The 24,018-nt window shown below is 37.0% G+C and overlaps 1 protein-coding gene and 1 pseudogene across 3 annotated transcripts; one reads left to right on the top strand and one right to left on the bottom strand.

Moving 5' to 3' along the window:
* Positions 1-6,315: 6,315 nt before the first annotated feature.
* LOC108321230 (receptor-like protein EIX2) lies at positions 6,316-10,073 on the bottom strand (annotated as a pseudogene).
* A 4,018-nt stretch (positions 10,074-14,091) lies between these two features.
* Positions 14,092-23,815, top strand: LOC128193452 (uncharacterized). Of its 3 annotated transcripts, none has more exons than XR_008244673.1 (6): positions 14,092-14,319; positions 22,522-22,691; positions 22,913-22,980; positions 23,226-23,301; positions 23,435-23,530; positions 23,606-23,815. XR_008244673.1 is itself a non-coding variant. In XM_052866712.1 (5 exons), the coding sequence occupies exons 2-5, from the start codon at positions 22,618-22,620 to the stop codon at positions 23,711-23,713; spliced, it is 354 nt and encodes a 117-aa protein (XP_052722672.1). In that variant the 5' UTR covers positions 14,092-14,319; positions 22,522-22,617; the 3' UTR covers positions 23,714-23,815. The 3 variants fall into 3 exon arrangements, 1 of the variants encoding a protein (XP_052722672.1); XR_008244672.1 differs by having other exon boundaries at positions 22,913-23,010; XM_052866712.1 differs by lacking the exon at positions 22,913-22,980.
* The last annotated feature ends 203 nt before the right edge of the window (positions 23,816-24,018 follow it).

Raw genomic sequence — 24,018 nt, 5'->3', positions numbered from 1 at the left:
TGCTTTTATTAAGGGGGAGTATTATCTTATGGGGAGAACATCAAACACAACTTTTTAATTATGATCAAAAAGGGGGAGAAAATGTTTAAAGCTTATTTGCCTATTTGTGCTATTTGTGCTTATTCACTAATGCACTCTTTCTTCCATAAGTTGTGTTTTAAATACAGATTATTACCAAAAGCTGTAAATCAAGGAGTTTTTGATCATCATCAAAAAGGGGGAGATTGTTAGCAAAATGATGAAAATGAAGTTTTGATGATGTCCAAATCAAGTCAAGAAGAAATCAAGATTCAAGATGTTATGAAGACTTGTATTGCTATGGAAAGCTTTTGTAATACTCTTAGAAATATGTATAGAACTTAGATTAGAAAAAGAAAGTGTTTTGTAAAATTACTGTAGCACATTACTGTAGCAATGTACTGTAGCAAAACACTGTAGCTAATCGATTAACAGAGGGTGTTAATCGATTAACGCTAATCGATTAACAGAGGGTGTTAATCGATTAACACAGTAACCGTTTGAAAAACTAGCCGTTTTTAGAGCCGTTGGACTATCCGTTGGAGTGTTAATCGATTAACCACTGTAGCTAATCGATTAACACAGTAAGAAAGGCTGAAAACGAAAAATGGAAGAGTCTTTGGATGAGTCTATAAATAGACTCTCATTTCCTCTCAACAACAAGTTGAGAAACTCTTCCCTTGTGCTCAAATACTCAGAAACTCTTGAGAATTGTGTGCTCTTGCTCAGCTAAGGAAACTCTGTCTGTAGAGTTGGTGATATACTGCTACGGTGATAGAGGAATAGCTGGTTCATCCTTGGTGTGTCTAAGGAGGTGTCTGGAAGAGGAAGTTCATCCTTCGTGAAGTATTCGGAGGAGGTGTTCATCCTTCGTGAAGTATTCGGAGGAAGTGTTTCTTCCTTTGTGAAGATTCAAAGGAGGTGTTGTCTCATCTCTTGTGGCATCAAGAGAGGTGGTTTCTAAACTTTTACAAATTGTATCTTTGTGATTGTAGTTTGTAATTGTTTTGTGTTAGTGAAACTGTTTATCTTGTTTTGAGATAAGCGACTGGACGTAGGATTGGTAAGATCCGAACCAGGATAAAATCATCTGTGCAAATTTCTCTCAACCTTACTCTCTTTGTTTGTCAATATTAATTGCTAAGTAAGTTTAACTGAGTAGAAATTAAAAGGCACAAGTTAGTATTAAAAACCCTCTTGGTTTGTTATTCCACGCTAACCATTCCGCTGCAGCCGCTCCTGACACATGTTCCATTCACGCTCGAAGCATATCGACGTGCGATATCACTGGATACGAGAAGCGCTGGATGAGAAGAAATTGAAGATAGAGAAAATCTATACAGACTTAAATTGGTCCGATATGATGACTAAGTAAGTTCCAACCAAGAAGGTTGAAGACTGTTGCCAAGGTGCTGGTATCTTGGTACCTTCAAATTAAGTCAAGAAGGGAAGGAAGACCCATTTTTGTTTTATGGGGTAGTTTTGTTGGAATAAAACAAAATTATGGGTCCCAATGATAAGCTGAAATGCAGGAGCCTTGTTCCCGTGCCAAAAATAATGCACGCAACTTTCTAGATTTTCAGCACAACCACTCATTTTTGTTAACGTTTACTTCCTTCATTTATTATAAAATGAAGCCAATGTGTGCAGCAGAGGTAAGACATCCACCAAGAAGAAAATTCGGTGAAGTGAGAGAGAAGTGAAGCCACGGTAGTGTGAGTGAAAAACAGAGAGAGTCTGTTTTCTGAGTGTGTAAAACTGAGAGTTTTGTGTACCATCCGAGAGGGTGAGGTATTTACAGAGAGATCCTCAGAGAGTGAGAGAAACACTGTAATCCTACTTTTATAGTGGAGATAATTTTCTGGACTAGGTCCCGTGGTTTTTTCCAAGAGGATTTTCCACGTTAAAATTTTCAGTGTTAATTTTCTCTTTTTCCTACGCTTTCATTTTTACGCTTCCGCATAGTGCCTGTTTTGGGGTTCACAGAGGAGGGAACAAGTACCGCTGTTTCCCAACACTTTTTTATTCCAAAGTATTATTAATTAGTAAACACATTTTAAAACTATAATTAGTCAAAAAATACAATAAACACAACGCACAAAGTAATAAGTCTATATATCAAAGCTCATATGTCAGTATATTACAACGGGTACAAGAAAAAATTTACTTATACAAGAGTTTGCATAAAGCACTATAATAAAAAAAACTACAATATTAAATGTTTATAATTCATTCAAACTATTACATATATACATGTTTTTTTATTTTCATTTTATCTTCAAATAGTTTATAAAATATTCATTATCTACGTAACATTTGAAAATATTTAAATCTCCTCTTAATGCTTTTATATATATATATATATATATATATATATTAAAATCTAATAACATTATTTTAATAAAAAATAAAATAAATTATTAAAAAGCAGTCTTATTACTATTTTTACGATCTAATTTAAATTGTGTAAAAGACTAATAATAAAAAATTTATTTTAAAAAGTATAGTATTTTTAAACTAGACGTTTTAAGCATTAATAATCACTATTATCCTACTTTTTACAATTTATAAATCTATATAAAATAATAGATTTTACTTGTATTAATTTTTAAACAAATGAAAGGTCACACTAGTTCTAAATGAAATAAATAAATACTATGCATTTATTTTGTATTTTAATTAAAATTCATTCAAACACTATAACAACCCAAGAAAATATAAATTTCTTACAAGAGTTCTTCCAAATTTAGTATAAAAGACTACATCGCGTCGTATGGTTGAGAGCAAACATACATAAACATATTATAATAGTGTAGTTATAATCTTGAAATAAACAATTGTAATCTATCTTAATTGGTGTTTACTTTTGATATTTTTTAACTTAGATTTTGAAACCATATATCTTCTTTGAGCTTGATAGGTTTATGTATCCCTAGTTAATAAATAAAAATAAAGCATATGTAAGTAAAAAATATATAGATATAACTAAAAGTATACATATGTGAACCATAATATATTGTTACATGTTAAACAACTTCTTCAAAATCTTGCATTGTATTAATATGTTTCCTCAATGAATCAAGATAATGAATTATCTCCATTTTAAGATTAATTTCGAGGAAGACCCAATGGTGGCTAAAATTTAAAATGAATCAATAAAATTACATTTTCTGCATCTAATTTTGAAAATAATACTGTTGATAAATATGGGAAGAAAGGTATTATCATATATTGATAGGTGTAAGAAGAAACTTATCAATCATCCTATTATTAAGAAAAATAATGACTATTTTTTGTATTCTCTCTTTCATTGGTAGTTCATATGTTGTTATTTTGTGTGATAAAAAGAACTCCTTATGATTTGGCTTAATAAAATTTTGACATTGGTATTTTATAAAAGAAAAATATAAGAATATATTAATAATATTAAAAAAACTATTAATCAAAGAAAGTTAATGATAAAAAGTAATATACTGTACTCGACGTATATAAAAATTGTAATTGCACCTATCTATATACATAATCAATAACTTCTTTAATAATTTTTACATTAACAGTTTCTTTATGTTTATCTAGTCCAAATATGTCTTTTTTTCATTTTGGGGAAAGTGACTCTACAAGTTTTAATTTCATGTACGAGAAGGATAATTGCACCATTTAGGAAGATTGAGATTAATCATTTTACAATGAAGATGTTCAATGATCATTTTTCTATTTTTCTTTTACATTTCCTTTTAGGAATGAGAAATTCATTTTTATTATTGATTCTTTTTATAGATAAAGTAGAATCCTAAAACATTATCAATTAAACAAGTTAACTAATTGATAAAATATCTTAATAAATAATTATAAATTAATATAATTGTATAAGCATACCACGTCAATAATCGATAAGATATTTATTAGCTTGGCCGCCAATCTTCTTAGTGGGGTTGCCGAGCTTATCTGGCAAAGCTGTTGAGCTGATCCGGTCAAAGCTACGGTGTTTATTATGGGAACTCTTGTGTGACTTTTGGGAAGCCATATCTCTTTTTCATGAACAAATCAGGATTTCTTACGGTATGGAAGTAATTCTTTGTTTCCTTCACACCTTAACAACCTAATCTTGCAAGTAGAAATTAAAATCTTCATGCAACATTTCTCACTAGTGCAGAATTGGCCTTTAACGTCATTCTGTAAACATCAGACCACAAAATAACCAATGTAAATTATTGGCCGGTGGCATTTTCGTAAATAAGTTGAGCATATAAACGTATGTTAGGCGGAGCCCCGACGTCTATATATTATAGATGTCGGGGCCCCTCTTAACAGACGTCTATATGTCTGATAAGTAGATGAAAAGTTTTTTTTCTGCCTTATAGACGTCTAATCCCGCCACCCCGACTTTATATACGATTATAGACATCGGTGCCCCTCCTAACGGACGTGTATATGTCTGATAGGTAGATGAAAAGTTCTCTTTTTCCGCCATATAGACGTCGGATCCCGCCATCCGACGTCTAAATGGCCTGACAGGTAGGTGAAAAGTTGTTTTGGACGCCATATTAGTGAGGGCCCCAACGTCTAGGCAAGAATAGACGTCGATGCCCTTATGTGTCTGATGTCTTGTTTGCTGTTAAATCAGAAATCGAACCCGCGGTTATGCACACTTCATTGTCTTTCTTCTCGCCTTTTCTCTCCGCGACATTGCATTTCCAGGTGCGTTTTTGTCTCTTTTGAACCGTTTAAACTTACTTTTACTCCGATTAAATTAGTCTTTAATTGATTATCTTCCATTTGAACCAATTAAAATGAGTTTTCGTTGTGTTTTTGTGCAGTTTTTGTCGTGTCTTTGGGTAGCTTAGTAGCACATTCTCCATTTGCTACTTTTCTCGTAAGAAAAACTTGCGTCTTTTGGATGTCTTAAAGCGTTTCAACCCAAAACCGAACCTGGGTCCTTGCCTAGTTCTCATGTCACCGTATTAGTTTTCATTGCCGGTTGGAATGGAGCTAGGCAAGAACCCATATTTGGTTTTCGGTTGAAAGGCCATAAGAAGTCCAAAAGACGCAACCTTTTTATGACGAAACTAGCAAAGGAAGAAGGTGTTACTACGCTACCCAAAGACACGAGCTGCAATAGACGTCGGTTAATGCCATGTCCGACGTCTATAGAGCCCTTAGACATCAGTTAATGCATGTCCGACGTCTTTTATAGACATCGGACCTGTGAAGTCCAACGTCTGATTAACGTCACCCACAAAGACGTCGGGTCTGGATCTGACGTTAAAAGGTCAAAATAACATACATTAAAAGTCTTTTTTGCACTAGTGTCTATATACCAAATTTCTAACGCCTGACAAATTTAATGATAAGGTTTGTCAATGAAGTGAGTACTGCGGAGTCCTTCTTTTCTTAATGGGCATGTTTTGGCTTCTATTTCAGTTCTTCCTTTTATATAAAGGTGAAATACGAAACTAGAGACTCAATTTTGCATTTAACATATGAGTTCCTGACGGAAAGATATTTAATTTAACGTATGAGTTCCTGACTGAAAGATATTTAATTCAAGCGTAAACTGAAATGAAATAAGAAAAAAAAGCAAGCCATTAATGCCATAATCCAAAATGTAAAAGCTACTTTTTAAACCAAGACTAACAAAGAAAATAAAATATCAAACAAGAAACCACCACTTCTTCTTATGATGCTTTAGCAGAATTAGACTCTCACTTCTATTTCTAATGCTTTAACATAGTCAGACTATGTCAATTGTTGCCACTACATCTTCTTTCATCATTCGAACTTAAAGCTATGTTCGTGTGGATAATAGAAGGTTCTTTAAAATAAATTATACTTCTGTGAATCAAGTTCCAATTGTTGCTGAGATTAAATCACATACTTTTATCAACTAATAATTAGATACATCGATCCAACTATGTGCATATATGACTGTTTACCAATGAAAATTTACCAATGGCTATAACTGCACATATGACATGGTAAAAAGTTTGCAAGAAAAAGAAAATAAACAAAAGGGTCAAACAAGAGGGATTTTTGAAAAACCGTGCATATACACTGTACTCTAACACTAACATAGGTTGCTTTTAATGTAATGGTTCAGCAGTTGAATCAACATTTGTCAATAAGCCAACATTAGGTTCACATTAATTGCATAGAGAAAAAACATCATGGTTTGTGAATGAAATCTAAAAAGGACATGTGTTTTTATTTAAATTTGGTCAATTAGATTTGGTCAAACTCTTATCTACTTTTGACAACTCTAAAATCAAGATTAAGAAAAAGGACAAATCATACAAAATATATAGAGGAACTATATATTATTTAATAATGCTACTGGTAATAATACATTATTTATAAAGTCTATATATTATAACTGCTATTGAAAGGAAAAAACAAGTAAAAATGGAATGACTAAGATAATATATAACATCAAGCCTTTAAGCTACTGGGAACTTTTACTGTGATCATGCGATAGATATTGTCGGTTAAGTTGTTCAAGAACCTAAAATATAGTTGTCGCCATGGACTGTTGACCAAAATGAAGCCAAAAGTCACACATAAGCCTGTAATGAATCCAAGTATCATACTCACATAAAATGCACGATTAACAACAAAATTTTCATCTTCGTTTGATTCATCAACATTTGCTTCATGTGGTGGTTCCTCTGCGCCACACAATTTGTCAAGTGGCTTCCCACAAAGATTGGAATTATATTCATAACTTGAAGCCTCAAAACTTTGTAGTTGAGTGCCAATTGGAATTTTCCCTGATAAATTATTATGAGATAAATCCAACATGGTAAGGCGATCAATTTGGGTAAGGCGAGTAGGAATTGAACCGAATATCTGGTTTCTTGACAAATCAAGAAATTCAAGTGAGGTTAGCCTTCCAATATTAGAGGGAATTTCTCCGGTCAAATTGTTTCTTGATAAATTTAATGATATGAGCTCAAACAAATCCTCTATCTCAATTGGAATTTCTTCCGATAATTGGTTGCTTGAAAGATCAATGCTTTTCAACAGCAATAGCTCATTGTTTAAGAATATATGATCTGCACCTTTCCATGTCAACAATGAATACAAATCATAGTAGTTCATGTACTTTCCAATCGATCTAATGCTGACAGAATACCCCTGGTGTGTATAATCTATTAATGAAGTCTTTTGAGTCATTGAAGTAAAATTTTTTAAGCATTTGGGAATTCTTCCTGATAGACTGTTGAGTGAGAGATCCAAGAGCTGAATGCCTTGTAGGTAACAGAGTTGAACTGGTAAACTTCCAGAGAAGTTATTCTTTCTCAAGCTTAATATTTGCAAATCTTGATATATTTCCCCAATCCATGAAGGGATACTTCCTGATAATCTATTTTCTCCCAAGTCAAACATTACTAACTTTATGCAATTCCTTAGGGAGAAGGGGATCTCCTTGGTTAAGCTATTGTTTCTTAGTAGTAGTGCTTGAAGTTCAACAAGTGATCCCATTGAAGTAGGAAGCATTCCTGAAAAATTGTTGTGACTCAAATCTAATACGCCAATGATTTGAAATGGTTCCAGCAATCTGGAATTTGTCCAGATAATTGGTTGTTTGAAAGGTCAAGCTGGCCTAAAGCTTCAACTGTCCCATTTGCACAAAGAAAAGAAGAAAAGTCAGAAAATTTATTTTGAGATAGATCAAGAAATGCTGATCCCCTAAGAAATGGTGGAACAGGGCCTTCAAACTGATTGGATGCAAGGACTACAAAATGAGGAGTAACCTCCAAGGGAAAATTTGGAATTCTACCTTTGAGGTTATTGAATGAAATATTCATTTTTGTCATTCCTTGTATTGCAACTTTACTCCAAAACCATTCTGGAACAGAATCTGATATTCCACAGTTAGAAATGTCAAGAATTTCAATGTCATTTTGTGTGTGGAACCATTTAGGAAAAGTTGGACCTAACTTGCAAGATCTCAACCCTATATAACCCAATTGAAAGGACGGGGTCCAGTTTTGGCTAAACTCTAAAGCCAATGAGTTGTCTGATAGATCTAACAACTGCAACTTTGACATGTTAGCAAAATGAGAGTCACCGATCACACCTCCCAAAGAGTTCAAATTCATTTTGAGAGTCTCCAGCTGAGTAGGAAATCGAATATCTTTGGGAATCTTACCATTTAGCCTGTTTTCATCAAGAGATAAGGTTTTTAAAGATGAGAATACTGAGAAATCAGGAAGTGTACCCTTGATTTGATTCATTCTCAGTTCTAACTCTTTCAGTGAGGATCTAGCACATCCTGACAAGTTTTGCATTATCAGTGGAAGCTCTTCATTGAAACTGTTATTTGAAAGGTGTAACGAACGTAAAGTACACGTGCTCCCCAATGATTTTGGAACTCCACCTTCCAATGAGTTTGATTCAAGTGATAGAGACTCCAACTGAGGTGGAAATTTGCTACTATCAGGTATCTTTCCACTCAACCGGTTCACAGAAAGATCCAATATTTTCAAATTGGAGAACATTGAAAAGTCAGGTAAGGAGCCAGTTATTTGATTGTAACTTAGATAAAACTCTCGTAATGAGTGCCTCACACAGCCACCAGATAAGTTATTAACGATTGATGAAAGGTCTTCAGTCATATTGTTTCCATATATGTTTAAATATTGTAAGGTGCACATATCCATGAAGGATTCTATCGCCCCACCCTTAAGTCTATTAGAGGAGAGATCTAGCCGCTCAAGAAAATGCATCATCAAACCAAAATGATTCGATGCAGGAGCCTCCAAGAGGTTATTACCACAGAGGTCAAGCTCAAAAAGATTGTAACTGATATTTGACACCAATTGGAATATCATGGATGATGTAAACTTGTTCCAAGAGAGGTCAAAGACTGAAAGGGAAGTAGAAGAATTGAACTTTGAAGGGCTCAATGAATGGATGAAATGATCAGAAAGGCTACAATCAGACAAGCTTAATTCCCTGAGTTTTGGTAAATTTTCAATGATTTGCAGCCAACTATGAGAATTGTTAAGATTAGCCATCAAACTTAAGTCAAGATGGGTCAAAGAAGTGAGATTAGACAACCAAAAACCTCCATCATGAAGTTTGAGAGTCCCACCATATCCAAGATAAAGCTTCTGCAAGTTTGATAGTTTTCCAAGTTGAGAAGGTACATTTCCTTCTAAAGAGTTACCCTTAAGATCTAGATGCTGCAACTTGGAGAGATTTCCAAGTTGATAAGGGATTGAACCCTCCAGGGAATTCCCTTCAAGATTTAAGTAATTCAAATGTGAAAGAAGACCAAACTGGCATGGAATTCTTCCACCAAAACCAGAATTTGACAAATCAAGGTATCTCAAATTTCTTAGAGAACCAATGAAATATGGGACTTGAATACCTTGAAATTGATTCCAACTGAGGTTTAAAACCTCTAAGTGTTGCAACTCCATGAGTGAGTTGCTGATGATGCCACTGAGAAAAAACTCGTCCATAGCAAACCAATCACCATGAAGATCAAGTATCAGTATGTGGTGAGTTATGTTGCTACAGACAATACCTGTAGAGAATAATTCAAGTATGATCAGTGAAAGTGTCACATTAAAGTAAAAATAACAAAATTAAACATCAGAAAAGAAATAATGTAGAATTTGAGATAAAACTCAATATCTCATAAATGTCTCATACACTATATAAACATAATCTTTTCCAAATAACCCCTCAGATAAAAATATAAATCCATCAATACCTTTCCATTGGCAACAATTAGCATTGGTCCAAGACGAGAGCATGCCATATCTATCAACAAAGCCACCCTTTAAGTGGAGAAGTGCCTGCCTCTCCCTCTGCATGCAGCTCACCCCTTTTGCACAAACATGGTCATCCTGAGATAGCAAACACACAAAAATTAAGACTAGAATAAATTTGATATAAATTGGCATCTTTTTTTAAATTATGGTAATGAAAACTGTGAAATTAACAAACGCATAAGCTGATACCGTGAAGAATCACAATGCCAATGGCCTTATATATAACATACTCTAAGGAAACTTCTTTCAAGAATAAGGACTATAGCTTCTTTCTAGAATAAGGACTCGAACTTCTTTCCAGAAGAAGGACTAAAAACTTCTTTCTAGAATAAGGACTAAAACTTCTTTCTAGAATAAGGACTAAAACAGAGGAAAAAAAACAGAAGATTTAGAAATTTCTCGTCAAAAAATAAGAAAAGAAAATAAAGAAGACTTGGAAAGATAAGCACTCAAATTTTTTTCCATGATGTATGAAATTCCCATTTTTTTGTAAATTACATTTCCATTCCATTATTTGATGTTAAAATTTTTAAATGATTTGAATAAGTTATTTGATGTTCAAATAATATTTTTTTATACCTGACAAAAAGATTAAATGATTTTAAGGAGTCCTCTTTTCAAGCAGCCCCTTTGTCTTGTTCCGCGAGTTTTCTAGAGTGGTGGCTCATCTTGGTGCCGTTTGAGATGTCGCGCAACCACCGCGGTAGTCCCTCCTCATTAGTGCCGTTCTTGCTCCAGCAATTCCCCTGCCTCTGTGTTGTTACTCCTACAGCTCTGTCCTCTGCCACTGATTCAGTTCTCCTTGGTGCGGTTGATTCCTTATCTTTGCGTTGTTGTTTCGTTGTGGGGCTTCCAGTACCTTGTGGTTCCTTATCTCCAATAACGCTAATATTACAAGATCTATTCTCATCATTTTGAAACTTCTAATTCTTTTGTTAATTTATCTATCATCTACTTAATCTGTCATTTCTACACTTTAAGCATCATATATTATGCTAGTTAAAAGTATTCATTTTCTTTGTACCACTCTTCAATAATATAAATTTATAGGTGCTAACACAAAGAAAATGGGTGAGAATTGTTTCATAATCTATGGCTTATTTATTGTTATTATTAGTAAACATGGCATGGGAGCAGCTATTGCAATAATTCATTGTTAAAAATCTTTGGATTTTTGGACATGATTTGAGTTCACACAGTATGTGTAATAAGGTTAGGGGTGAACAAATGAATTATATTTAACTGTACCCATAAAAATTATATTCAACCAAAAACTAATTTATTTAAATTGAACTAAACTAAAAATTAATTCAAATAAACTGAAATAAACCACATTCTTTTTTCTTTCAAACTATATTGCATTATACTATAATATTTTATCATATTATTTAATTTATCTTTACTACTGTTTTTTATCATTTGAAAATTACTATAAATAACTTTAAATTAATACAAATTGAATTAATAACTATAACGATTTATTATTAATTTAAAGATATAAAATGTTTAAAATTTGATTCTCATATTAAATATAGTTTAATTTTTTTGTTCATATATTATTTTATATAGATTAAAATCTTAATCTCTAAAAATATCTCTGTTTTGCATTATTAGAAATATATCTCAGTTTTGCTTTATTCAAAATAAACATATAGTCTCGGTTATTGGAACAACCGATATCATATACCTTCTACTTCGGTTTTTTCGATAACCTATACCAAAAGTTTGATGAAAAGTTTAAAATTGACATTGAAATTTATAAAAAATTTATTTTATTAAAAGCCTTTAGGCATAATGTTACGAAAAATTGCTGCCATATGTTTGTCTAGAGTTAAATTCACAAAAGAAACATAGGTTACTACTTCACACTACTTCACACTACTACCGTCGTTGCTCAACTCACTTCGTCACTTAACTTAAAGGCCACCATTACTGCTTGGCCACCATCTGTTTGCCGATGTTGTCACTCTTTATTCATTTTTGTCACTGTGGTGAACGTGATTGTCGTCGTTTTTCTTTTCGTGTTTTTGTGTTTGTTTGTTTTTTCTATTAATATGTTGTTAAGTATTGTAGCATTGTGGCAGGATTACGGTGGGATTGCAAATATTTCTCCGAAACATGATGTCTTTTCTTTTCCATTGTTGCTCATCCTTCACGTTTTCATGTTCTTATGATTATCATTAAAATTTATTTTTAATATGAGCCTATAATTTTATAGTATTTTGTTTATTTTTTGTATGTTGATTTCTGATTAATTTTATGTTTAAATATATTGTTGTATTCATTCAGTCTTTATTTTTTATTTGAAATTGAATACAAAAATTATATACTATTTTCAAGTTTTTTGAATAATTTTTTTTTTCTTAAAAATTAATATAACAGACAGTACTAATAATTTTTTTGAATAATTTTTGAATCTTGAATTATCTGATTCGACGATTTGAGAAGATTAATAACTTTTTTTTGGAAATCATATTTTGTTGTTATCCTGCTAAAGTGAATTAAGTTGTAGCCTTCAAAAACTAACATAAGAAAATCAGTTCTCAATCGCTTTCAGAGGTTTTCACAACTCACATCAGAGTCACGAGTAGCTCCAGCTTGGAAAAAGAAATCTACTGTAATGTAACATATTCTTCCTTTATATGAAAATATTACAGATTATACTTGGTGTGACACCCGGGCACGGAGACGAGGGCGGGGAGTGACGCCGGTGCAAGAAGCATGGTGCAGGGGGCACGGACAAGGAGCGGCTCCTGGCAGCTTCGGGTGGAAGGGGTACATGGACGAATCGAGCATACACCGGAATGAGAGGGATTTGGAGACTGTATAGGTATGGGACTATACGGTTGAAGGATAGCTTAAAGGAATTGATTTGACTACTCATATCACTAAAATGCATTTGCTTTTCGGTAGCCTGACTCATAAGAACTCCATGGTTAAGCGTGCTTAGCCTGGAGCAATTCTGGGATGGGTGACCTTCTGGGAAGTTTTCCCAGAAAGTGTGCGAGTGAGGACAAAGCACACTGGAAAGCCTGGTGGTGGTCTGTGGGGGCAGTCAACGGTCCCTGTGAGTTGCCGGGTGTAAGGGAATTTTACTACCACTGCATTTAAGTATGCCAAGAAATTAACCTTTCAACAAATATGTTGTATCCACAATTTATAACACTTCAAAAAATATTATATTAAGGACCGAAATTTTATACCGATAAAAAACTAAAAATCCTTAAGAAAACCTGATTATCCGTGACATTTAGAGGTTTCATTGCAGAACAAATTCTATAGAAATTTTTCAAATGTTCATGTGGGCATTCTCCTGTAAAACCATGAAACTGGGGCAACATTTTTATCATTCCAATATTGAGAAAGTGATGATCACCATCCCTATTTGGTGGAACTGGATCCCAAGGAGAGCTCTTAGAAATTGGAGGGTGGGCCATATTTTTCTCAACATAAAAATCAGCAGAAGTATAACTATTGTACCACGCAGAAGGCGAATCATAATTAGAGGCACTCGCAGAATAAGCATTATTTATCAAATTAAAATAGGTAGACATGAAAAAAAATAAAAATAAAAATAAAATATAACAAATTACGAGATAAACAAAACACAACACATTTATACATGCTAGAGGCACAAACAAGACAGAACATCAACAGTAAAATATTTTTGTGTGTTTTTTTTTTAAACAGCAACTAAATACAAAACACAACACAATAAAAATATAAAAGACTAAACATATATTAACACAACATATATTAACACAGTAAAAATCTAAAACAAAAACCTGACAACGCCGCCAAAATTTGCTAAAGGTGTCGTTGCCACCTACAAAAATATACAAGACAAAACACACATATTAGCAGAACAAAAATTTACATAACGAAATCTGAAACCAGACCTGCATTGATTGTTCCCCGGCAGCGGCGCCATTTTGATGAGCGGGTCGCACCTCTCACAAAAGGTCCGTCAAATTTGAATGCACGAAATAATGCAGTATATTTTCACTAGTAGAAAAATGACATTTTATAACAAACCTATTATGACGGACAAAAATTATCCATCATAATAGGGAGATATTATAACGTAGTTTCTTAAATCAGTTATAATATGAGACGCGGTGGCAAATTTGTAAATAAGTTTAAGACATATTATAACGTAGTTTTGAAAAAAATCAGTTATAATATGAAAAGCGGTGGCAAACTTGTAAATAAGTTGAAAACCTATTATTGATGTATTATAACGGATTTTTAGAAATCAGTTATAATATCTCAAGATCCCTCTCAATCTCATTCCTCTCTTCACGTTCCCTCTCACTCTCATTCCTCTCTTCCTCTTCGTCTCATTCCTCTCTTCACGTTCTCTCTCAGTCTCATTCCTCTCACGCAGTGGCTCTTCGTCTCATTCCTCTCTTCACGTTCCCTCTCACTCTCATTCCTCTCACGCAGTGGCTCCGCTGCCTCTTTCCTCTCACGCAGTGGCTCCGCTGCCTCTTCCACGAAATCTTTGAAGTCTAACCAAGTAGGTTTTATGTTTTTCTTCTATTAATTTCACTAATTTCTTAGATTGGTGGGGATTGTGTTTCGTTTGGTGGATTGTTAAATAGAGGACTAATTGTTATGTTTTTGTGATTTGGATTATTATATATCTTATTAGGGTTTAAATTTTTGTGGCTGAGTTTTGGATGGTCGGATTTGTTAATCTGTTAATGGGATTTATTTGGTGTTGTTTATGATTTATACGTTTAAAATTCTATTCTTGTTTGAAGTGGTGTGCTAATTACATAGTTTGATTACTGCGTTAAAACGATGATAGAATCTGTCATGTCAGTTAATTGCTTTTTCGAGCTTATGAGTTGGTTTTAGGCGGATTTGGATTCTCTTCTGATAGTCACCTGAATGTTATAAAAGTGTTTTAACTGTCTCCAAAATTCATTTCTTGCTTTTCAATAGAGAATTGCTAGGTTTTTCTGTAGCGTCCTGATTACTGTGAGAATGTCACTAGTATTTCCCTTCTAATTAAATATAATGGCTTTATTGAGCTGCTGCAAGAAACCAATAGGGGATGCAACCACAGCTTCTGATTAGAAGTATTCTAACTTGAAACTAAAATTGTTGGAGAATGAGTGATAATTCTACACATGTTATTATTTTACCTGGAGCGAAAATTGTCAGACTTCGTATTGTCTTCATTTGCCTCATTCGAAGTCTTCCATTTGCCTTCTCTCTTTTAAATTACATCTTCTATTTGCCGATAGATTCAGGCATCTGACCTGCAGGGAACAACTTTTCTCTGCAATCAATATTCTGGGTGCAAAATATAATGATGATGATTTCTTTTTTTGCTAGTCAAACTAGACCGCTAGTGATTTGAAAGTTTTCATAATACATTTTCGTAAGAATTCTATTCATATAGATGGACAATCAAATATAATGGTTTTTCTTACTAAATAAATTTAATGAGAAGAAAATGGTTGGGTTGCTATCAAGATTGATTTAGATAAGGACTACGACAATCATGGGCATTTTCAATTCGGTAATATTGATTTTGCATTGAATTCATGGGCATTTTCAACCTTAATCAATATGAAAGTGCAAGGGAGAGAGTGATTTTCTGTCTCCCTATTTATTAGTTTTATAGCTTGAGATACTTTACTCGTTTGATCAACTTGGCTGTTAAAAATAGTTGTTCTCCCATAATCAAAATCTTGAAGATCCAATATTCTCATGATTTTACAGAAAAATTATTTATGAATAAATAATGCATTTTGCACGATTGGCCTGTCTCTTTCTTCCTAAATCCCCTTCTCCCCAGGGTACATGTTACGTGCCTGACCACGTAACTTGCCTCTCACGGTGAACAAACGTATTAAACTGAATAAAACTCTTTATTACTGCAACTTTGGTAATCACAAAACACAACCAATGACTGGGAGCAGGGTCTCCTTCAGTCACACGAGAGCATAACCTCTCTTACAGTACTCAATAATCAAAAACATACCCTAAGCCTTAGGTGCCTCCCTTATTAATACTAATCACTCCTTCTAGAAAAGGTAGGAAATAATAGTAATTGCCTATTTATTATAATTATCTGGAAAGAATCATTCTATCCTTATTTACTATATTTATTGTATTTATTACTTTAATACTCTGCTGAACGTCCCTTGAATCCCGCCTGTCCTTCCGCTTGCCAGTTAGACGTTCGTTGTCGTCTCCCTTTGTTCAAGACGTTCATCCTTATTTAGGACGCTCGTCCTTACTTAGGACGCTCGTCCTCGCCCCTCGTTGCCTCCACTTGCTCAGGACGTACGTCCTCATTCTGCTCGCCCAGGGCGCTCGTCCTCACTCCTTGTCGCTCCGCTAGTTCGGCCTCCCCTCGCTGAGGACGTTCGTCCTCGCCCCTCGTTATCTCCGGCTCAGAACGCTCGTCCGCTACCGTACGGTTCCCTTCTTGCTCAGGACGCTCATCTTCTCCCCTATCCCTCCTATATCTTCTTCTCTCGTACACTCGCCAGGCCCTAACATTACCCACCTCCTGAAGATCAACCTTGCCCTCAAGGTTGAAGTCGGGATATTGATCTTGGATGGTGAGGGCATCTTCCCATGTCGCCCCATCAGGACCTCCCTCTTGCCATTCGATCAAGACTTCCTGCCGTTCATCCTCTCCCTGTTGCACCTACCGTTTATCCAAAACTCTGACCGGCTGTGGAGACGGTTCCTCCATCTCTAAATCTGTTGGTAACTCCTGCTCGATCCGGTGGTCCCCTACTGCCTTCTTTAACTGTGACGCATGGAACACGGGATGTATCCGTGCGGATTCTGGTAATTGCAGCTTAAATGCGACTGCCCCCACCTGCTGAATGACCAGGAAAGGTCCAAAATATCGAGCGGCCAGTTTAGAGTGTACTGTGGACGACATCGTAGTTTGTCGGTGAGGTCTAATCTTCAGATAGACCCAATCTCCCACCCCTACTTGGGACGGCCTCCTTGCCTTGTCGGCCTGCCGCACCATTAATTCTTGAGCCCTGGCTAGATGGAACTTAAGCTGGTGGAGTGCTTCATCTCTTGTCTGTAGCTCCTGATTGACTGCTTCCACTAAGGTTTCCCCTGGAACGAACCTGTGCAGTGAGGGAGGCGGCCTCCCATAGACGGTTTCAAATGGGGTGCATTTGGCTGACTCCTGGTAGCTGGTGTTGTACCAGTATTCCGCCCATGGTAATACGATGCTCCAGCCCTTGGGCTGTTCGGAACAAAAACATCTCAAATACCCCTCCAAGACCCTATTGACAACCTCCGTCTGCCCATCAGATTTAGGATGATAGGCGGTGCTCATCTTTAGTTGAGTGCCTTGTAATTTGAACAACTCCTTCCAAAAATTACTCAAGAACAGTGGATCCCGATCACTTACTATGGATAGCGGCACCCCATGCAATCGGACGATCTCCTTCACAAAGACTTCGGCTATGGTGCGTGCGGAATAAGGGTGTTTTAAGGGTATGAAATGTCCGTATTTGCTGAGACGGTCCACCACCACTAACACGACATCATATCCCCTAGACTTGGGTAATTTGACAATAAAATCCATGCTTATCTCCTCCCAAATTGCGTTGGGAATGGGTAGTGGTTGCAGCAACCCTTGCGGTGATGAGGTCAAATATTTATGTTGTTGACAGACTAGACAGCTTGCAACGAACTCGGTCACGGCTTTCTTCATTCCCACCCAATAAAGAGATTGTGCCACCTTGCGGTACGTTCGGTAGACCCCTGAGTGGCCTCCTGTCTGTGTGTTATGGAATTCGGCTATCAACTTGGGCACCCAGGCCGAACGGGCTGACAGCACGAGCCTCCCTTTATAGTGCAAGCACTCGTTTTCCAGCGTGAACGAGGGGTGAGAGTTGGGGTCTTTCTTCAAATCGTCAATCACTTTCTTTAACTCCTCATCCGCCTCGACTTCGTCCAAGATATCTCTGAAATCTTGCCAGTACGGGCGCGCAATCACCGTCAATTCCTTCTCTTCCTGCAGCTCATCCTTGCGTGATAGGGCGTCCGCCACTTTGTTGGTGACCCCTGATTTGTACACAATCTCAAAGTCGTATCCTAGGAGCTTTGCCAGCCAATTCTGCTGATTCTGAGTGGTGATGCGTTGCTCCAAAAGGTACTTCAAACTCCTCTGATCAGTGTGAACCACAAACCGTTGCCCCAACAGGTACAGCCTCCAGTGTTGTATGGCTAAAACCAGCGCCATTAACTCCTTCTCATATATTGACTTCCCTAACGACCCCTCAGATAGCGCTTTACTAAAGAAAGCTATGGGCTGCTTCCCTTGCATGAGTACCGCTCCAATTCCCCTGCCGGATGCGTCACACTCAATGTGAAACGGCTGGTCAAAATCAGGCAGAATCAATACAGGAGCAGTCGTGATTGCCTTCTTCAACCTTAACATGGCTTCCTCTGCTTGTTCCGTCCATGCAAACTGCCCCTTCTTAAGAAGGTCGGTCAAGGGTCTGGCAATCTTTCCATAATCCTTTACGAACCTCCTGTAATATCCCGTTAGTCCCAGAAATCCCCTCAAAGCCTTCACCGTCTTCGGTTTCTCCCACTCCAGCACGGCTCGTACCTTGTCTTCGTCCATCTCAACACCCTTCTCGGATATCCGGTGGCCCAGATAACCTATGTGAGTTCTGCCGAACTCACATTTCTTCCTGTTGGCTACCCATCTATTTGCCACGAGCTCCCTTAGCACCGTCCCCACATGCTCCAAGTGCTCCTCCCAGGTACGGCTATACACCAGTATATCATCAAAGAATACCAGTACGAATTTCCGCAGATAAGGCTGCAACAGGTTGTTCATGGCACTCTGAAAAGTGGCTGGTGCGTTGGTTAGGCTGAACGGCATCACCATGAATTCGTAGTGACCCTGGTGTGTCCGGAAAGCCGTTTTCTCTATGTCGCCTGCTCCCATTCGTATCTGATGATAGCCTGACTTCAAATCCACCTTTGAAAAGTATTTGGCCCCCCTCAGTTCGTCTAACAACTCCTCTATCAAGGGAATAGGGAATTTATCAGGTACAGTGGCTCGGTTTAAGGCCCTGTAGTCCACACAAAATCTCCAGCTGCCATCCTTCTTCTTTACCAAAATTACAGGGCTCGAATACGGACTGTTGCTCGACCTTATAACTCCCGCTTTCAGCATTTCCACCACCTGTTTCTCAATCTCCCCCTTCATCACATGGGGATATCTGTACGGCCTTACATTCACGGGGTCCGTACCTTCTTTTAAGGGAATTTGATGAACCATCCCCCTATCTTGCGGTAGTCCGTTCGGCTCGTGAAATACGTTCGCATACCGTTCCAGGATTCGCATCATGTCGAACGTCTGCTTCCTTGTCAACTCCGGACCGAACGTTTCTTTTACCTGAGCGTACGGGTTTTGCTCCTCCTCCTTTTCTGTCTCCCCAAGCTCCCACATCAGCAACCAGACCTCTACTTCCTTCATCTTAAGCAACGCTGCAGGTTCCACCAATCTCCGAGTTAGAGTTGGGTCTCCTTTAATTGTCATTTTGCGCCCTGCTTGAACGTACGCCATAGTAAGCTGCCCCCAATTTAGGGTTACCTCGCCCAGTTTGGCCAACCATTCTACCCCCAGTATCACATCCACTCCGCCCAATTCGAACAGGTGAAATCGTTCATTGATCACAACCTCTCCCAGGTGGATCGTTACTGCCTCATAGCACCCCCTCGTCTCCTTTCTCTGTCCATCCCCCAAACTCACCCTGTAGGGTGGTGTATCTACTACGGGTAATGCCAGATCTTCTACCAATTCCCTGCTTATGAAATTGTGGCTAGCGCCACTGTCAATCAGAATTAGAACTTGCTTCGTCCCTATCTGCCCATGCAGCTTCATCGTTCTGGGCTGGGTGAGCCCTCCTGCTGAGAAAGCAGATAGCTCCATTGGTTCGAGTTCAACCTCCACCTCTTCTTCCCCTCCTAGCTCCTCGTCTTCTGCCAATATCAGCATCCGAAGTCCCCTTTCTGGACAGCGATGCCCCGGACCGAACGGTCCTCCACACCTGAAACACCTCCCTTCCTCCCTACGTTTGACGTACTCAGCGTACGGTAAATCCCGTACGTTCCTGCCTTGAGCGTTAGAGAACGTTCGTTCGCCTTCTCTCCTTGGGCCTCCTTCCTTCTCAACGGTACCCGTTCGGTTCTGATGGTGGCGGCTAGGATCCACCCTTGCCACTGAACCGCTCGGTTTTCCCCACGTTTGTCCTTTGTTGATGATTCCCTCGTTTGCCCTTGTTCCCGCTTGGAACGCCTCCACGTCCCTTGCTAGTCTCATGACGTCCATGAACTCCTTCGGGTCCAGCAACCTGAGTTGGTTACGAATCCCCTCCTGTAGTCCTGCCATGAAATACCCCATCAACTGTGCCTCGGGTATTTTTTTCTGCTTGGCCCACCAACACCTCGAATTCTTGGATATAGTCTCCCACGGACCCTGACTGTTTATAGGATGCCAGCCTTTCGAAGACCGTTCCTCGATTTCTGCCTCCAAACCGAACCACCAACGCCTCTTTTAATCCTGCCCATGATCGGTTCCTGGCTTTCTCCCTCCAAAACCGGAACCAGTGTCCTGCTATCCCTTCCATGCTGATGTATGCCAGGCGCAACTTTTCGTCATCTGGTACCCCTTGCAGTTCGAAAAATTTATCCGCCCTATAAATCCAGTTCATAGGCTCGCTGCCTTCGAATACGGGTAACTCAACCCTCCTCCTCCAGTACGGCTGCTCCTCTCGGTGTCCACTGTCTAAGCCGCCATCCCTCTCATCCTCGTCATTCCTTCTTCCATTGACCGATCCATGACTACCATCAAGGTGTCCATCATCCCGTCGACCTCGCTCCCCTATCACCCTCACCAGTTCCTGGACTGCCGATTCCAGTCCGCCCATGGAGATTTCTAGGGTCTCCATTCTTCCTTCCACCGCATTCAGCCTTCCTTCCATGACGCTTCCCTCCCTTCAATAGGATTCCGGCAGGTCGGACCAATTGTTACGTGCCTGACCACGTAACTTGCCTCTCACGGTGAACAAACGTATTAAACTGAATAAAACTCTTTATTACTGCAACTTTGGTAATCACAAAACACAACCAATGACTGGGAGCAGGGTCTCCTTCAGTCACACGAGAGCATAACCTCTCTTACAGTACTCAATAATCAAAAACATACCCTAAGCCCTAGGTGCCTCCCTTATTAATACTAATCACTCCTTCCAGAAAAGGTAGGAAATAATAGTAATTGCCTATTTATTATAATTATCTGGAAAGAATCATTCTATCCTTATTTACTATATTTATTGTATTTATTACTGTAATACTCTGCTGAACGTCCCTTGAATCCCGCCTGTCCTTCCGCTTGCCAGTTAGACGTTCGTTGTCGTCTCCCTTTGTTCAAGACGTTCATCCTTATTTAGGACGCTCGTCCTCGCCCCTCGTTGCCTCCACTTGCTCAGGACGTACGTCCTCATTCTGCTCGCCCAGGGCGCTCGTCCTCACTCCTTGTCGCTCCGCTAGTTCGGCCTCCCCTCGCTGAGGACGTTCGTCCTCGCCCCTCGTTATCTCCGGCTCAGAACGCTCGTCCGCTACCGTACGGTTCCCTTCTTGCTCAGGACGCTCGTCTTCTCCCCTATCCCTCCTATATCTTCTTCTCTCGTACACTCGCCAGGCCCTAACAGTACAGCCCCTATCCCCCAGGGTACTTAAAAGGCATTCTAGAAATCCTGCTATTTCTTCTTCTTTTTAAGCTAGTTGATAAAATAAAAAATACTATAGTAAGTTAGTTTCTAAGTTGATATAGTAACTAAGATTTTTGTTATCAAAATAATTTATGGTTCCTTTCATTCTAGTCTCAAGTTTGTAAAGTTTTGTCTGGGTATCCAAAAGGTAGTTCAAACCATGTCAACTTGATTATATGTGACAAATTGTGAGTGATATTTGTGTCAACTGAAGTTCTTGTTGCTGTTAGAAGTTGACAGAAAAGTTTTTTGATCCATAGAGACACTTTAGATTATTAAAGGAAAAGCTTTTAAAAGTTGTTGGGGATTGAAGTAAGAAATTATGCAGAGAACAAAGTCTTAATGAAGCTAAAAAAAAGTCTTATAGAAGCTAAAGACAAGGTGGATAGACTCCTAGAAAATTTTGCAACGAGAAGAAAATTAAAAAATTAAAATACTTTCTTTTTCTAGAAATTAAAATTAGTTTTTCAATAAACTTATTTATAAAAACTCAAAAAAATTATTTGTAACTTTTTTTTTGAGTCATTTGATTGTATAACATTGTTAAAAGTGAAAACAAGTCATGGCTACACGCATGCATTTAACACTGAGAATATATAGCTTTAGATTTGTTTTGAAAAGCGTTTCTACACACAATTTTAAGAGAAAAAAGACAATAATTTTTCATTTTAAACTGAAATAAGTTTTCATAAATTATTTATAAGGTAAAGACTCTTTCTTGTGCATATTTTAAAGATGAATTTTTTATATAATGAATACATGTCTGCTTATCATTAAAGGTATAGAAAGAAAAAAAGAAAGAGTACGAAAGGGAATTGTGACCATTACTAAGTATAAATTACTATTCAAAACTTGTTTTAGTAATGAAATTAAAAATGTTGATAGTTTTATATGTAATCATAACTCTATTATTATGCATGTGCACCCTGTAGATAACATGAAGAAGGTGAAGCCCTTGCTGGAAATACCAGGTGCAGAGAGCAAGCTGTCACTGTGGAAGGCTAACCTAGCAGAAGAGGGAAGCTTTGATGAAGCCATTAAAGGCTGCATTGGAGTTTTCCATGTGGCCACACCCATTGACTTTGAGTCCAAAGATCCCGAGGTCCACTCATCCATTCTATAACCTTATTCTCTAATGAGTTTTTTGTGTGTTGGATTCAGCTCTGCTTTTAAAATATACTGATATACACTGATTTTGATAGATGTAACTTTACACTTCATTTCTACATCATCAATGATAAATTTATAATAACTTGTTATGATCTAAAATGAATTTATAAATGAAGAGTGAATGATAATTATAATGTGGTTTTGGAAATGCAGAATGAAGTGATAAAGCCTGCAATAAGGGGAGTGATAGATATCATGAAGCATGCCTGAAGGCAAAAACTGTGAGAAGGCTAGTTTACAGGCATTTTTTGGTAATAAACAGAAGGAATCACAGGCTCTTCTTTAGTGAGCAACGAGTGTATCTATCATAATTTATTTTAAAATACAACATTGTCTTGGTCAATTAAAACTAAAGGATGGATACATCTCTTATTTTAAAATATATTAGAGGCATAAGTTTTCCTTTTTATTTTGATTCCTTCCTATATTATTATTATGATGTGATGGATGTCAAACTTTTGTATAGGTCTTTGGAAGCTCATTCAAGGTTGCGGGGTGTTCCATCTATTTCTAGGAAGAAGATGCAAATAATCACACCTAATGTAAGAGAAGTTCACATTCTTTGTTTTGTGTTTTGTGATTGTTATTTTTATGAGGAATTGGTTGTGTTGTTGGTTTTGTGAAATTTGTGTCTTTGATTTGAATGAGTCTTCATTATTTGTATTTAATTTGCAGTGTCGACGTCAATTGGGCAGTTATGAGTGTGGGTATTATGTAATGAAACACATGCATACCATTATTTGTACAAACATTATTGAATCATGGAATAAGGTATTAAAATACTAACTAAATACTTATCCAACTATTCATTACAATATTGTTTTAACTCTATTATTTTATTTGTAGATCTTTAATGATTCATCTCCCATGGAAGCTGCAGACATGGAAGACATTAGAAGGAACTGGGCTTCTTTTATTTTAAGTGTTAGTAGAAACTTGGCTACACTTAAATAGTGTATGTACATTAATGTAATATTTGGATTTAATATATAGTTTCATGTATAAATGATGTATTAAATATTAGACTATTTAATATTTGAAATGTATTCTATTTTAGTTTCAATAAATTTGTTTATTTAAAGCTATATTTATTATAAATGGATTGGATGAGATGATAATACAGGAATATTATTATAATTTCATTGGATGTCAAATTTAATAATCAATTTTTTTTTTAAAAAACATTTATTATAACGTACTAAGCAATGTATGATATGGTACGTTGATCACATATTATAACGTACAATAATATATACGTA

This window comes from Vigna angularis, chromosome 8 (genome assembly GCF_016808095.1).
Source record: "Vigna angularis cultivar LongXiaoDou No.4 chromosome 8, ASM1680809v1, whole genome shotgun sequence".
Taxonomy (NCBI): domain Eukaryota; kingdom Viridiplantae; phylum Streptophyta; class Magnoliopsida; order Fabales; family Fabaceae; genus Vigna; species Vigna angularis.
Note: the sequence above shows the minus strand (reverse complement) of the source record. Positions and strands in the feature narration are given on the sequence as shown.